Genomic DNA, 17,291 nt, shown 5'->3' on the forward strand with positions numbered 1-17,291 from the left:
AGCTGCCGTGATAACCGCTGCTGAAGTGTCTGGTTATCAAATCCAGAGAGATCCAAGGTGGGACCCCAGGAGCTCATCCTGGGTCATCATGTCTGCAGGGAAACATAGGGCCGTGGGGGGAAGGATGTGGGGCAGCATAGGCAGCTGTACTGTGCTGTGAGCGAAGAGAAATACTGAGGGAATGGGAAAAACTTGAGCTGGGCGAGCAGGCTGGGTTGCTCAGTCAGCTTGGACATGGACATGGTCGTTTTATGCCATTGGTAACTCAATGAAATGCCACGGAAGCCCTTCACGGAAAACCATCGACAGCCGTAAGGTTAAATTTTCCGTATTAGATGGGCGGGAAATCACTGAGAATAGATTTGGGCTTTCCTTCATACTCAGTTTTCCTTACACAGGGACAAAAATATAAAATAAAAATATCTCGGTCAGCTTTAGGTAACGGATGCCTCCGTGTTACCTGGCTCCCCCCCGTGACTGTCTCCTGCCACCCGTGCCACCCGTCCCCGCTGCCGGAGGGGACCCTGAGCCACTCAGGTTCACGGGAGGTGCTTCTCCCCGGCTGTTTGTTGGTTGAAACAACCACCTTGCACTTTACATGCCACCTCCAAAATTGGATCTTGCTACTATGAAGCTCGAGCCGAAGTCAAGCAGATGGCACTGAAGAGGTGTTTCAAGAAACCACATTTCCATCAGCATGTGTGGTGGTGTTTCCACAAGGGCCATTTTTTTAACTCAGCTGTGGTTTGCAAGACAGTTACTGTTTTGAAGCACGGATTAAAGAGCAGGGGAAGCTTCAGGTGATGAAATGCAGCTGTTTAACGCGTGGCACGGGTAAATTGGGGTACCAAAAGCCAGAGGAGACCGAGGGGTACCTACATCTGCCCAGTGTTCTGGGATGAATTGCCATGGCAGGCAGCAGGACACGGTTGCAGGTATTAAGCCCTGCCTGCCCTGCAGCAGGGACCATGTTAGGAGAGATCTGTTTTGAAGGGACTGATTTTTTTCTACAAATACAGAGGAGATAGCAGCAGCCCTGCCAAAGCACATTGCATGGTGGAGACCTCGCTGGTGCCCCCAGCTGCTGCGAAGCTCTGGACACAGCAGCTCGCTACCATCCTGAAGCAGATGGTCCAAAGCCATGAGCAGCCCTGGTAATTACAGGGAAGGGCTTAGAGAGCCTCCCCAGTGCCCTGGGATGTCCATTCCTGTATCCAGCTTAGAGCCAGCTTCGCCTGTGATGGAATGGGTGCCCTGGAGCTGGTGCGCTCATCCTGGGGTTTGGAGTTGAACGTCAAAACCAGTGTCTTTTGCAGATGTGAAAGCTCCCCACTGCAGTCCAGACCTGGCCAGGTTTGTGGTGGTCCCCTGCTATATGTCAGTAGTGAGGATCACGGAATCTTAGAATGGTTAGAGTTGGAAGGGACCTTAAAGATGGATGATCCAGTTCCAACCCCCTGCCCTGGGCAGGGACACCTCCCACCAGACCAGGTTGCTCAAAGCCCCGTCCAGCCTGGCCTTGAACACCTCCCGGGATGGGGCAGCTTCTCTGGGCAACCTGGGCCAGCGTCTCACCATCCTCATAGTGAAAAATTTCTTCCTAATATCTAATGTAAATCTCCCCTCTTTCAGTTTGAAGCAATTACCCCTTGTCCTGTCACTACGTACCTTTTTTAGAAGTCCTTCTCCAGCCCTGGAGGAGGGTCTCAGCTTGTGCAATAGCTTGGCCCATCGGAGGAGGCTATGTCTTTCTTGGACCACCCTTGAGAGCCATGTGTCCCCCTTTAGAGGACCAGGTGGTCCCAGCACATGTGGGCAGCGCCGTTCCCTCCACGTCTCAGTGCTTCCCACTGGATGGAGAGACCTGCTGCTGCTCTGGGGGAGGTGGCCGGTGTGAAAGGGTGCCTTGTGGGTCTCCGGAACGGAGATTTAATTTTAGTTATGAATTCTGCAGGGTTTGAATAGGCAGTGATGTGAAACAGAAGCACAGTGGGGGTGTTAAAGGGTGGTAATAACATGGCTGTCATGAACTAATGTTATTGGGAACAGACTGTGCTGCCTTCTTTTAGCTGCAAAAAAATGTGCACTTTGCAGGGAAGCAGAGGAGCCGGGGGCAAAGGGGGACTGGGCTGTGCCGGGGAGGGGGGTGGTGATAAAGGAGCATCCCCAGGGACCGGCCACTGCCCACCCTGCCCCTGGGGGCTGCAGGCCGTGGGCTACCTACCCTTTTTGGCAGGGCATCCTGGGGATTGTCCCCATGCTGGGAGCTGCCGTGTCGAACCTGCCTGCGCTGGGCATGCAGGACGTGGAGGAGCAAATATCCCAGGGAGCCTGGGAAAATGGCAAGTGGTCCTGGGGTAACCAGCAGTATTGCTTTCCTCCTTCATCCTGCTGATGCTCCTTTGAATCCCAGTGCCTTCGGTGTGGGAACGGCTCTGGGAATGTTTTCCAAAGGCACTGTGTGTCCTTTTTTTTTTTATTTTTTTTTTTTTTTTATACATTGTTTTTTGTCAGGAACATCTCTCCTTAGTCCTTTGGTGCCACAGGTTTCCATAGGCTGCTCCTTGAACCCACTTCTGGTGTATTTGCTGTCTGATGTTGATCTCTATCTCTGCCGGTTCCATGCTGTTGGGCTCCATCCCCTCACCTTCCAGCCCAGACCCGCTCCTGTTGAGGCTTTGACCTCCTTTCAGGAGGCTCCTGTGTCCTGGGAAAGCCCTGCCAGATGCAGCAACATCTTGAAATCTGGTCTGCCACAAGGTTTCCTGTGACCGTGAAGTGCAGGTCTTCAAAACTTCGGGCTTCAAACCCTTTTGGATAAAACTCTGTGCTCAGTCCTTTGTGCAAGTGTGAAGCAGGTCCGCGATTCCCCCCCTATGGCCAGTTTGCTGGTGTTAGATGGTGGCAATGCCGCAGAGAAGGGGAGATGTGCTTTCTAACCTGTGATTTTCCCTTGGTGAGGAGCTCCCTCCCTTCGAAGAAGCGCGAGCCGCATCTGGAGGAACTGCCCACAGAAACTTCTGGAAGGATTTGGGATCTCTGGTGCTGATTTAGGACCTCTTACACTGGCGGTTTTATCCATGGAAGAGGGAGACCTCTCAGTTCTTCCTGAGCTGGAGAAGGGCTGGTGTCTCCAGTGTCTTTTGAACTAGAAGGACAGGGGATGGCATAAGCGCAAGCGTTGGTGTAAGGGATGCATTTCCCTTTATATATAAGGGAATATAGGTTTGTAGTCTTCCTCACCTATATGCTATAGTGCGTGTTGTTTCTGGAGATGAATAATATGCTAATTTAACAATTTAGCTTATTAATCTAATAATCCTGCCTTCTTAACATCAGACCCATTGTGGAGCTGCAGTAATGGAATTGCAGCTCTCCCAGCTGCACGGCCCCGATCAGAGCTTGGATTGATACAGAGGATTAGAAGTATTTCAGTCCAAAGGTCGGCTTTGTTCGGTCAACACAGAGCGTTAGCTTGGCCCCATGCAATTAGAGACGTCTGTGCTGGGAGAGGATTTATGCCTTTCCAAGGGGAAGCTCTGGTTGTTCAATCCAAACTGAAGTGTTAATAAAAATGCCCAGCTGAGGAGAACCCAAAAAAAAAAAAATAATATCCACTCTATTTATTTTTGTTCCTCTTTGAGGTTTTTTTGAATGTTTTCCAGGGTTTGACTTCTTAAAATGTTGGAAAAGATGACAGATGTGAGGGAGGATTGGCCACAAGTGAAACTTGGGCTTGTCTTGCTCAGTGAAGGTCTTCTGCTCTCCGAAGGCACCCCAAGGGAAAGAGATGTGCTCAAGCGAGCAACCAGCTTTCTGCAGGAGAGCTCAGGAGAACAGAGGAGCAACTCTGGAAACATCACCTGGCCAACAAATGAGATGTCAAGTGACTGGATCCACCTTTTTATCTTTTCCATAGGTTTTTCCATTTCTGGTGTCACAGAGCTGGAGTTTCTGGGAGGCTGTGTATATGGGGTGATGCTGTTGGCAGAGAGTGTGGTGAAGCCTGAGGGGAGCAGAGGGTGTTTTTGGTAGCCCCAGAAGCGAGTGGAGTTTGCCCCAAGTGGACAGGAATTGCATCGAGTCAGTTGTGTCCTTCAGTGCCTTGGGGTGGCTCTGAGGCTCTCGCATAGTGAACCCAAGAAATGATGGAGAGCTGGAAGGGTGTGCTGGTGGAGGGAAACTCCCTGCCGTTGTGATCATGCTATTTGTCTCAAAAAGGGCAGCACAAGCTCCTGCTGCAAAAGGGGCGGAGGTTTTGCTGCAGGTTTTGGCTCAAAGGCAATGAGGTGGTGCCGAGTGCCTGGCCGGGGTGAGGACCTGGTCCCCAGGGTTGTCCTGAGTCCCCACTGGCTTGAAATCCCCCTGCCAGTAGCTGGGGTTAAGAGCAGGCAGGAATAATAAAGTTTGGCCCATGATCGCTGTGTTTTAATCAAAGACATATTTTACTCTTTGTTAAAATAAACATTTTTCCCATCCTGTTACAGGATTCACTTTTTCTTATGCCAACCTGATATTTAGAGTATCTGATGTTTTAATCATCTTCTCAGAGACATGGATTTATTTCAGGTATGTTTGAAGAGATGTGTAAACCAAGTGCAAAGCTAGAGTACATCATTTATAAAAACGGCTTCTTTCTGATATTGCTGGATTTTCACACTAGGGTAAGCCTGGTTTTCCATCAATAAGTATTTTAGCTCCTTAAACTAGTTGCAAGGGGGTTTTGTTGACACCCTCAAGATTGTTTTCAGTGGGAAACAAAGTACATCAACGTGCCTATACTCTGTAAAAGCTGAGAACAGATCGCACCGGGTGCTGTAAAATGGTCTAATTTACTGCAGGATGGTGGTTTGGATGCACGGCTCCTGTTGGAAGGCAAAGCTCCTTCTCCCAGGAAAAATTGCATGCAGTTTTCGGTGCGTTAGCGCTTAAAGCGCCTTCGTGCTAAAAAAAAAATCTTGGACCGAGTCCCTGAATTGCCTCGAACTACAGGAAAACAGGGAGCTGGCAGGAGCTGGACCAGGCACCTGCGTGAAGTTCTGGCTCATCCCAGGAGAGCTCTGCCGCAGAAGGTCTTGGATGCAGAAACGGAGTCCGGAGGAGATGAGACTCACCAGTGAACACCTTGACGGTGTTGTCTGCAGAAGCAGGGCTTGACAAAGAGTTTGTGGTAGCTAGCACGTACCGAAAATGGTATGTTCATGTAGAAAAATGAACTGATGGCTTCTCACCTGGCAAAAAAAAAAAAAAAAAAAATCAGTTGGGAGGCTTCTGTCGTGCCAAAGTGGTAATATTCAGACTTTTATGAGACTTTTTGTTATTCATCGGAGTTTATTGAGGTTTCTGTATGAAACGGAGTGTTCCTCGGGTTACACTTTCTCGGCGGTGAGGGGTGGTGGTGGTCTGGTCCCAGCAAGGCTGTTCGTGTCGAAATTTCTGCAGGGCCTTGCAAGAGCACCTTGATCCCACTTATTTAATATTTACATGTTATGTGACTTGTATTTTGCATTGCAAAATGGCTGGATTCCGAGTGTTTTGCTTTAAAGCATCAGACCTACAACAGGGTTAGTCCATTAAATGCCTGCTATGGGGGGGTTACGTATGTGGGGAGGGGGGGTTGGAGGCTAGGTGCCCTGGATGGGAGGTTTAGGAGATGGTGCTCTTCCCGGCTGGAAGAAATGGGAGCTCTGCCTCTCTCAAAAGAGGGACAATTCTGGTTGTGTCCCACTGGTTGCAGTGGGTGGTGGGTCATGTATTTTGCTGAGCAAAGAGGAGCAGACAGCAGAAGTAAAGTGAATGTGGTGGGATACTCTTCTGGGTACAGAAATTGCAGGTTTTGCTCAAAGGTGATGAAATCCATGCTTGTGCTAGCAAAATTTTAAAAAACAACAATCAATCATCTTCTTCCTGTCTTTGAAATGCGGGCTTGAATTTTGGGCCACAGTATGCAGTTTCTGTGTACGAGGGCTGATATTGAGGCCAGGGTTTATTTATTTAGTAAGTATAATGCTGGAGTGCATCAACTGATGTTCAAAGGCATTTACCAATGTTCCCATCGTGTGCCGGTCCATTACGCTTTATGGAGTGTGAGGACCACAACCTTTGAAGAAAAACTTGTGGTGCCTGCCTCATTCGCAGAAATTAGTCTTAATACTTGACATTAGCGAGTTAGTGATAGTTGATATAGCATTTTGAGAGTAATTAGGAGCATGAATTTATGCTCAGATGGATGTTTAATTAAAAACTGTGGCAGCTTTGAAGTTCACACTTGAATAATCTTGAGGCTGAAAATGTGGGTTTATACCCAAGTGAACCTTGACAGCAAATCTGGAGAGGGGCAAAATGCTTTAGTAGCTCCGATTTTCTCCTATTTGTTTTACGCCATCGCAGCCATCACAACGTCTGTAACGGTGAGGAATTTATGAAGATGAAAGCACATCTTGCAGTTCCAGCCAGGACATCACGTAGCCAGAGACAAATCCTGCTTTGGGGAAAGGAGCAGGGAGATGTTGGAAGATATTTGTGTATGTGAGACCTCCGGGAGCTGTACCCCAGGTGATGCTGGCAAGTGTTCCTTCAAACTTTGGGGTGCTTACTGTGAACAGCCAACGTGGGGCGGTGAAAGTGCCTCCTGGACTTCTCTTCCTCTCCTTCTTCGTCTTCTTCTTTCTCTCCTTGAACTTCTGGGGGGCTCAGACACCGCCCTGTGTGAGCAAGGAGGAAGAGGAGGGTAAACCCATGCTTATGTCCAAAGCAAAGGCAACGGCGTGCAGGAGCTTGAGCCCCACGGCAGGATGGGGCTGGTGGTGGGATGTCATGGCAGTGTGGGCTTCGGGAGGATGCCGGTCCTCTTGAATCTCTCACTCTTTTGTATGAGCAGCTGGAAGCAGCTCACCCGCCACCAACAAGCAGAAAAATCCCGAACAATGCCAGGAGCTGAAGAAGGCGAGAAGACAAAATGTTACCGATTGCTAAAGAGCAGATCAGCTCCTGTTCCACGGGCAGACAGATGGCCAAGGGCTGTTGGCATCCGTTATTAAGGAGGCAGGAGGCGAGGAGGGCACGGGGAGCATGGGTGGCTGCAGTGATTGCTGCTCTCCTCCAGCTTCCTTCACCACAAACGGTGGTGGTGGTGTGGCCTGAAGGCTCAGAAGTGACTGCCTTACACTGGAAGGGTCCCGTCCTCCTGAAGGCTCTGCCTCCAGGCAGCTTCAGCATCCCCAGGGCCAGCTCCAAAGCACCAAAAAGGAAGAATTTTGAAAAAGCAGAGGATTTCTGTTGAACTTCACTGAAGGCACCTGCAGTCTTACCTGGTTTGGCCCACATCTTTGCTGTTGGGGGAAGAGAGGCCACCCCAGGAGCAGGAGTTGGGCTTGGTCGTTGTGGGGTTTTGTAGTGGAGCCCTTGCTCTGGCCATGGTTTAAAGGAAAAAGTTGACATTTTTGATGGGTGGAGGACATGCAGGAGGTAAAAGCATATTGCAACAGGGGCTTTCTGGTCCTTTTCTTGATTTTGCTACCCCAGTCCCCATTTGTAGCTTCCTTACAGCAGTGCAGTATTCACACTGGAACAATTTAGTGCTTGCCACTCATTAATTAACAACTTCAGCTTACCTTGTCTTTGGCAGAAATGGCCCCACTGCCTGGTCCAGCTGGATTCTTTGGAGATACTGCAGGGGCACGGGTGCTCCTGGTCTTGCTTCCAACCTTTGGGCATGGGTGATTGCTTCTGCACGGCCAGTGCACAGGAGGTGGTTGGTGGCTAATGCTGTGGAAAGGGCTTGTTGCTGCCATGACATCTTTAAATGTGTACGGGTCAGATGCTAATGTTACTCCTGTATTGCATCTATCCCTTCCAGTTCTCGGTGTCTTTCTCCAATCTGTCCATACCTGTATTGCAAAACAAAGAATGCCTGCAGTAGGGTGAAAATCCACTGTTTTTTCTAAACTATATATGATACTTTCACGGCAAGTATCAATGCTGAGTACTAGGTGTGTTAAATTAAAAGGGACAGTTGACTGGTGAGGAAGTGGCTGGTTTCCATGGACGGAGGTGGAAACCTGCTGGGATGAAGCTCAACAATCCATCGCCGCAAACAAAACTATATGAAAAGCAAATCTTTGTTCTAAAGTTCCCAGGCTAAATATTTATTGGTTCTGCTTGGCCTGATTCTTGCATGACTAAGTGTCCCTTATGGCTTTCATTAACATATGTTTCAAAGCAGTTTGTTTTGTTTTGGTAAATGTTCACACAATATTAAGTACTTACCTTCATCTGTAAATATTGGGGAGGTTTATGGGGCGGTGGCAGATCCCTGGGAGAAGGATGGTGTGGACACACAGGGCTCCTTTTTCCCTTGAATGGTATTGGAGCTTGGCAGAAGCATCCACAGGAGGGCTTATTTCCTTAAAATACAAAATGAGGTGGTGATACGTCAGGTGTGGGTGGGTATAACTGGCAAACACATGGCTTGAAATGCCTCGTCTCCCTTCTCCATTCGATGGAAGATGCAGCGTGCCATGGTTGTGTCCGAGCGTATCCCCTGCTGGTGCTCTGTTGGCTTTAATTAAAGAGTTCGTATGTGTGGGGGCTTCCTGGCTGAGCAAACAAGGATGAATTTAGGAAGGGGAGGATTTGTTTTTGCATATCACGCTGTCTAAATTGATGGTGTCTAGCGATGCCCCCTGCCCCTGTCCTTCCCGACGGCCCCATCCAGAGGATGCTTCAGCCGCAGCCTGGTGCTCCTGGGCTGTGCTTTATTGGTTTGGGTTTTGGTTTTTTTTATGTTGCACATTTTAAAATAAAGCTCTTTTTCCGTTGTTAGAACACGCGATTGCTCAGGACATATAAATTGTGTTAATAAATGAGCGAGGAGCCCTGGTGGGTGAATTGGCTTCCTGGTGAAGTCATAAATTTGGAGAGGATGATGCTGCCTTGCTCTGCAGCCGGTGCGTGGGTTTGCTCGCCGATGAAAGCTGAGGGGCAGGGGAGAGGTCCCCGTGTCTGGTAATTTGGGGGTCCTGCTGGAGGCGAGATGGTGTGAAAGACCATCTCCCATTCCCAGGGCTGGGAAACCTGGGCACGAACCCCAGCTCATCAGCAAGCACGCTGGTGAGGAGCAGCAAGGCCAGAGGAGCTTGTAATTTAGGAAAAGCTCGTATTTTCCCCTGTTTCTGCCTTGTTGCAGCTTATTGCCTCTCAGCCTCTGCTCCTCCTTGTGTCCTTGGTGCGTTAATTATCAATGCTGGAGGGCAGGAGCTGCTGTTCCCTGTGTGACCTCCACGCCGTATCGCATGTGATGGGGCCCTGGGCTGCTCCCGTGGGAAGAAGTGACGTGGGGAATAGGGATTCTTCCCTTTGCCTCCCGTCTCTCCTGCTGGGATCAGCATCTGCTGGTTTTCCTGGAGAAGCAGCATCTTTTCCTCTGACTCTGCCCGGTTTGTAAGCAGAGCACGTGCCCTCAAATGGAGAGGGGGGGGAATGATTTGATGGGAGCAATTTTGGTATGATGTTAGGTCATCCATTCCTCAGGAGAGGAGGAGAGGCTGGGAATTGGCTTGCTTGGTAGCAGATGTGTTGGTTTTAAGACCAACATCAACAGTTAGGGCTCTTTTAGTTTTGCCCATCCCTTCCAGGCGTTTTTCCGCTAGGATTAATGTAGTCGAGCACTGTGCGACAAACAGTTCATGGCAGTGATTTGCTAATTTTTCACTTGCTTTTTCCATGCTGGCTCTCGAGCTTCTCCTCTAGATAGCAAATCCCATTTTAAAAACCCCTCTAGTCTGCTAACCAAGGCTTTTGCAAAACAAATAAATTAGCAGACAGAGCGTATAGTGGTACCATATGACGTCCCTCGGGTGTCCCCAGGTCCGTGAGAGCTGGGGCTGGGGCGTGAGGGGACTGAAGTTGGTGTCGTGTGGGTACCAGCACATCTCCATCATCACAGTTCCAGCAGACCATTTCCAGCCGAGTCATGCTCTGTGCTCAGGAGAGGCCCCGAGCTGGTTTTTTGCATGGCTGAGCATTAAAGGATATTTCCAGCCCTTGTTTGCCAGGAAAACACAGCATCGAAGGCCCTTTACTAATTAATTGTAATGGCAGGAGGAAGGGGAGAGAATTGCTTTCCCATCATGGCTGCTGTGAAGATGCTCTTGAAAAAGCAAAAAAAAAAAAAAAAAAAAGAAAAAAAAAAGTGTGGATGCTGCCAGGGTGAGGAGATTGTTTAAGGAGATTGTTTGCTGCGAGGAAAACATTGCCACCGAGCAAAACAAACAAACTTCTCCCTTTTCTCTTGCAGGGTCGTCATGTTAAAACGGGCCAGCTTGCTGCTATTAAGGTTATGGACGTCACCGGGGTAATGTATCCTCCTCCTCCTGCATCCTTACATGACAGATAAGAGGGGAAAGGGGACGGGGTGTGATAACGTGTGGGGGTTGTTGAAGGTTTGCGTTCCTGGGAAGCAAATCCCCTTTGCCTTAAATGTGAAATGTGCCATTAAGGGGTTTTGGTTTTAATAAATGTGCGAGAGGAAAATAAATCTGGAAGAGTTTTGGAGATTAAGTAATTTTGTGCTGAAAGAAAGCAGCATCCATTTCCAGCAGTGGCTCTTTTGAGCGCATTAATAAAATCTGAAGAAAATTGTAACAACAGGATTGTGTATTTATAACACATTTCAGTTTCTTCAGATCCATGTTTTTCACCAAAAAGCTTTCATTCACGGAAACTTTGTGCAGGTGTTGTTATGAATAACTTTACTGCACAAGTTAAATTACTCCGGTGCATCGTACTGATAAAGAGGAAAAAACTCACCACCCTGGTCTGAGAAACGTGGCTCTTTTGAAACTTGAATCAAGAATTTACAAATTATTAAATGAATAACAGGATTTAGGGGAAAGAATGGTTTCACCGTTTCCCAGTGGCCACAAAAGGAAACATGAATGGAATTGCTATGATCCCTGAAAACCTAAACAGATGCATTTAGGAGGGTGACATGAAAGTGCTTTTTCTTGAATATTTTTTTTTTTTTTTAAGTGCAGTATTACACCTCCCAAAGTTCCTGCCTACATAAATAATGCCAGTTTTGGGAGTAAGAATGTCTTTTGGTGTGTTCTATCTTTCTTTTTTTTTTTTTTTTTTAACTGGAATAACACATTTCAAAATTTAGGATTCGCTCCCAATCTACTCACCTTATTTTTTGAATTACTCTCTTTCATTAGCTTTCAGGAGTTCAGCACATGCAGAGCTGAATTGCTGTGAAAGCAGTCAGCTGGTCTCAGGAGTATGTTTTGAAATACCTTAGATGTTGTGGTGTGATATTAATATCTACAGGACCTTCACCCAGGTTCTTTTTTTTTTTTGTGCTAACAAGTGAAATACGTGGAAATAATCTGTAATTGTGAATGAGATTTGTTTCTGTTTGATTGTAATATCTACAAATACCATTTATCCGGTTGTTGTGGGAAGCAGGCTCTGAGGGAATGGGCAGACCCACCAAACTTAATCCCATGGCATGAATAGCGGTGAGATCCCCATGGGATGAAGGATGAGGTTACAACAAATTTAAACTGAGAAATCAGAATATTACTTTGAGGCCAAACAGGGGCTTAAATCTGAGTCCACACTTGGTTTGGTGGTTTTAAAATATCATCACTTCCAAGCAAAGATGTTGGAGAAAAGTATCCCAAATCTGATCCTGCCCAATAACTAATATTTTCAGCCAGGTCTTTAAGTAGATGCCCCTGATCTAAACCTTTATCTTCCAAGTATGGTCTCACGTCTCTGAACATCCAAGGTAGTAAATCAGATATTTGGCATGGGATGCGTTGTTTGGATATTTAATTATTTTCCCCTTAAGCTGCTTTTAGCCATATTAAAACATGCCAGCTGTTTCTCTTATAATATATAACATGCAAACTTTTAAAGTCAGTCCTCTAAAAAAGCACCCCAACTGAGCTTCGGCTCTCTTCTGCTTCTTCTACCCCACTGAATACCCTGTGTGGTGGCTTCTCAGCCTTGAGTGGCCCCAATATTGCGTGAGTGGAGAAGTAGCATTCTAGCATGCGGTAGTGGGATCAGCTGAGGTGGAGAGGTGAGACCTCCATGTCCTCTGAAGGGATGCCACCGGCCCATAGTCACCAACAGAAAGCTGCTCAGAGATCAGGACCAGGCTTGAGCAGGAGGGGTGATGACCACCGTGAAGACAGAGCAAACCTGTGACGTGGTAGGGGACTGACTGGGCTTCATAGTTGTTGATGCTGAAGTCAGATCTAGAGCCACATCCTCCAGACTTTGTGGGGAATGGTCCCGGGAATCACTTCTGGAGTTATTTCTAAAGTTGGTCCCTGAATTGTGCCTACAGCCATGTTTGGCACCTGGTCTGGGCTCAGTGTGAAGGCTGTTGGTGAAAACCCAACTTTGTCCACTCCAGTCCTTCACCACCTCCTGACATGCACAAATTTCAGTGCTGCCACTGCTTCGTTTTATCCAGATCTTCCATCCCACCTGCTTTTCCAGGATGTCCCTGGTAGCAATGTTTTTTTCAGAAGCCTACAGAGAACAGAACTAGTGTGGTCATCCCAACCATAACCACCTGCAGTTTCATGGAGGAAGTTTTTGGAGTGTAAAGCCCCCATGTTTTAAGGGGGCTCCCAGTCAACATCTCATCCTGACCCTGTGCCTTGCACTAACCTCCCCAAAGGCTCCTGACGATGCTTTGTTTAACTCATCTGCTGCGCCTTTGCTAATTATCTGTTGGGGAAGATTGCAGCGTTGAGGCCCTCAAATTACAGCACTTGATCAGTTTGGGCAGCCACCGTCTCCAAATTAAGCCTTTGGATTCGTTTTCCAGGGGCTGGTCCTGCTGCGCGCTGCGTGACCTACTTCCAGCCATTGATGTAACGGAATCGATTGATGGAGGCAAAGGGTGGCAGCAGAACCTGGGCTTGTGGGTTTTGTCGGTTTGGGGGTTGGAGTAGTCACAGCAGCTCGCTACGATAATTCCTTTTTCTTCCCTTCCTCACTGGATTTGCTGGTGGTGATCGCTGGCAGTAGTCCTGCTTGGAGCAGGAGGTTGGGCTTGGAGACGCCTGAGCCTGGCCATGCAGACCCACCTCAGGTGCCATCCACAGCTCTGAGGTTTTGGGGTGGTTTTTTTCCCCCATTTTGAATACTTCAACCTGAAAAGGGACTCGAGATTAAAACGTTATACCAAGTGTCCCTATGGCTTATCTTTATTTTTTCCTGGTGAACCAGGCGTGAGGTGGGGGACAACTGAAGACCCAGGTAGTGGTACTCAGGGAGCTGGTGAGATTTTGCATTGACCGCTCCTCCTTGCTCCCAGCACCAGTGAGCATCAGCTGCTTTTTTTGTTGCAAAGGGCTTCAATAAAAAAATTAAAAAAAAATCTCTGGGGCCTGATAACTAAGAGTTATATTCCCTGCTTTCCTGGGCAAATGAAAACAAGTGAAGTTGTGTTGACTGCTTGAAGGAAAGAGGTGATAAAGGTCTTCCAGAATAGTCCCCGGGTTTTCCTTGTAACGTTTGGGCCCGTTCCTCATCCTCTTTGGTGCTTTTCCTCTCCGTATTCTTAGCAAAATTGGAGGCTGTTTGTACAAGCTCTGCCTCGCTGCTACTTTTATTTGTTCCTCCCGTCCTCATCTTCACTGTTCTTCCCTGAATTCTCTCTGGAAGACTGTAGTCATTAAATCACTTTCCATGGGATTTTGGGAAGAAAGCCGTGTTTCTGTCCGTGTTGTGTGACACCTGCTCAGGGAGCATCGCTCTTCAAGAAGAGCTGCTCCTACAGCTTCGCTCTTCACCGGGGTGTCTTGTCCTTTGCCTGTTTGTAACACTGAAGTCAGGATGAAGCAGGTGAGGGACACGAGGGTAATAAAGAAGAATAAAGAACTAACAGCCCTTTTATAATAAAGCTCGTCGACATCAAGGCACTAACCGCTGCTCCACGGCCTGTGGAATTACAGCGGGCTGGAAGTCGGTCAGCTTAAAATAAAACCAGGGCATGTTTGATGGTCGTGAAAGCAAAGAGGTAGGACATCAAGGTGTCGATGCAGTTCCCCTGCCTCGGCTGCTTTGCAGACAGGATGGAGAGGGATGATGACAGCCCACGGGAATGGTGCTTTTCACCACAACTGAGTTAGTCTGGCAGAGTCTGTGGACAGGCAGCGTCTGCCGGGTCCCTGCCTGGTGCCACCCCACCACCAATAACACCTGGTGTCCCCAGACATCTGGTGAGGACAGGGACACCTCCAGGGTGGGCCGGAGCAGTGTGTGGGGCGGCTGGGATGCACAGTGCAGGAGCACTTCTGCCATGCAATGGTTTCCAGAAAATCGTCCTCCTGGGCCTTTGATGGGTCTAGAAGGGTGTGCTGATGGTGTAACCCCAGTATGGTTGAGCTTCAGAGCAACTCAAGGCTGATGTAAATTATGATAATGGAATTAGTTTTAAAAGATGGAGGGATGTCTAAACACCTGAAAACATGTAATTAGGTTGTGATGCCAGCGTTTGACACTGGTGCACCTCTGGATGGAGAGCACATCTCCATGCAAGAGCTCAGTTCCTGACCAGACCCTCCTGGTCGATACCTATGCCTACAGGTATTCAGCTGCTCAGGAGCTTCCCAGGGCTCTGCTCCCACCCGTGCTGCAGGGTTTGAAGCAGCACACAGGGATGGTGGGTCATTAACCCATACGAGAGGACTGCTGCCCACCTTGAACTCTGCTAGGACCTTCAGGATCCTGTTCTAGGGGAGACACCATGGTCTGAATCATTTGGGAACCATCTGGTTTCCACCCTGCCTGAAAATCTCTCCAGTTCAGGGTACAGAAATGTGATGGGGAATGTGGCAAAGCATGAGTTTTCTCCTTGTTTTTTTGCCCAGGGGCCCACGTTTAACCCGTTAGTCTCCAGTCCAGACATCAGGCTCCCAGGGCTCCTCTGCAAAAAGTGGCTTTAAAAAATGGTGCAAGGAAACTTAGGCAAAGTCAGTCAGAAACGGGGTGTGTGGAAGCTCACCCACATACGAAGAGAACTGGGAGCCTGTGAAATGCAGTCTCTTAGTGCCTCTGGTTTTGTTTTAATTTTCTTTTCACCTCATCCCAGGATGAAGAGGAAGAGATCAAACAAGAAATCAACATGCTGAAGAAGTATTCTCACCACCGAAATATCGCTACGTATTATGGTGCTTTTATTAAAAAGAACCCACCAGGAATGGATGATCAGCTCTGGGTAAGTTGCTTTCTTTTCTTTTAAACAACTGGGGTTTGACACAAATGGTTTACTCTGTGTTGTCCTCTTACCACCACCTGTATTGCACAAAAAGCCTTATTTTGCATCTCTCTTTTTCAAAGTCATGGCTTCGAAAAGCCTCTTCTTGTGCTGCAAAATGCTTCTCCATTTTTTTGCCATAAAATCTTTGCAGGCTGATGATAAAAAAAAAAAAAACATTTTTATTCTGAATTGTTATTAACAACGTCTTTGTGACCGTATTCAATTGCAAATGATTCTGTCCTATGAAAATAAATGCATTAAAAAAACCCCAAAAAGCCAGTTTGAGGGAGCCGGGAGTGTTGCTGGGAAGATGGAGGCTGGGAATGAGGGGAGGGGGAGATGCTGGGCACGCGTGATTCCTTCCAGCTCTGGGCTCTGCTTCTCGTGCTTAATATTTCACGGAGCCAGAGCGGGCGAATAGAGGAGAAGGGGGGCGGCGAAGGGAGGGCAGGAAGGTCTGTGGAGATGCCTTGTGCTGCTGAGGGGCTGCAAGCTGCTTTGCCTCTCCGTAAATCCGTGCCTGCCTCCTCCTGCTGCTTCTCGGTTATTAATTCTTGCATTCCCAGGCCGTGGAGGATCGAGTTTAAATCCGCTGTCTCTCTCCGGAGACAGCCGGGGGGTGGGAGCCCACCCCCTCGGTGGTCGCGGGGGCCAGGCAGGGCAGCAGGCACCATGGATTGGGGCTCTGGGTGCTGCCCTGAGGGGGATGAAAAGTTAATTCAAGTTCTTGTGCTGTATTTTGAGCTGATCTGAGTTTGTGGAGCAGCAGCCCGTGGGTGTCCGAGCAGCAGTTTGAGAGCCTGGGGCAGCGCTGAAGGGAAGGCTGCCTTTGAGTTATCTGAAATATAACAACCCGGCTGTCGTCCTGTGGTCTAAGTAGCGTTTATTTCCTCACAGTCTTGTAAATCCAATCAATTCTGACTTGACTTATCCACATGCGGTTTCCAAAGTTTTTCTGTGCCTGAACAAGATCGCTAGAGCCTAATTTTTCAGGGGTAACAAATACCCATGGTTCGTCTGGGAGGCCGTGGAGATGCTGAAGAGCAGCAGAACACTCTTTCCTTTAGTTTCCGTATAATCCGGGCTTTATTTTAGCAAAAGGTTCAGTGGCTCCAGGTGTTTGCCCCTGCATCCGCATGCCAGAGCACCCAGGGCAGTGGGAACTGGGGGGGTTTTGAAGGACATTCCTCCTGGGACGAAAATAGAGCTGGTGGGCTTCTGCGCCACTTTGTTACCCGAGACTTTCTGGTACACTGAATTTTTGGGAAGACTTGGGGGCTTCTGCTCCGGGGGCTCTTCTTACTTGGGTGTTGGGATTATTTTTGGTGGGAACTCTTAAAAAAACATGTTCTTTGCAGCTGGCCTGGGATTCAGCGAGGGGAAAGTGGTCAGGCTGAGAAATGCCTTTTCGTCCCGTGAAATACCATTTGGCTTTAGCTGGTTTATAATCTGTTTAAAAAAAAAAATAAAATAAAATAAACTAGAAAACCAACCCACAACATTTGCCCTTGTGCTGCATGAGTGCCTGGGTGGGGGGGCGGGGGGGAAACCCCACCAACTGTGTGCCAAAGCCCTTAATAGCAAGAGAAGCCCTCCCCAGAGCTGGGCTACACTGCTTGGGTCTGGAGTTAGCACGGTCTGACCAGGGAAGAGGGTTTGTTTTTTTTCCTTCCCCCAGCTCCAGTGCAAAGAGCTCTTGGCATAGACAAGTGTTAATAAAATAATGGTTTTTAAATTATTTGCCCAGCCATAGCAGCCCAAACTTCCAAAAAGAAAAGCTCAGTAGGCAACTCCTTGGGTTAAGAGAGGCTCTTTCATCAACCCCCGTCACGGTGAAACCGCAGAGGATGCTGTACCTGCTGTATCGCCTTCAGATGCCCAAAGTCAGGAGGAGAACCTGGGCTATTCCCCAGCGGGTCACCCAGCCGTGCAAGGGGAGAAGGTGTTCATCACCCGGCTCTGCTGCTTCTCTCTTGGCCCCTGAGAAAGGCAGACTAGATAAATC

General features: G+C 48.3%; 1 protein-coding gene across 1 annotated transcript in view; it reads left to right on the top strand.

Annotated features, from left to right (window-relative positions):
* The window catches only part of TNIK (TRAF2 and NCK interacting kinase), a 167,361-nt gene that overhangs the window by 77,699 nt on the left and 72,371 nt on the right, over positions 1–17,291 (top strand). Inside the window, exons 3-4 of the mRNA XM_074153949.1 lie at positions 10,298–10,354; positions 15,119–15,244. Of these exons, the coding sequence (XP_074010050.1) occupies positions 10,298–10,354; positions 15,119–15,244 (183 nt within the window). The remainder of the gene's footprint in view (positions 1–10,297; positions 10,355–15,118; positions 15,245–17,291) is intronic.

This window comes from Numenius arquata, chromosome 9 (assembly GCF_964106895.1).
Source record: "Numenius arquata chromosome 9, bNumArq3.hap1.1, whole genome shotgun sequence".
Classification (NCBI taxonomy): domain Eukaryota; kingdom Metazoa; phylum Chordata; class Aves; order Charadriiformes; family Scolopacidae; genus Numenius; species Numenius arquata.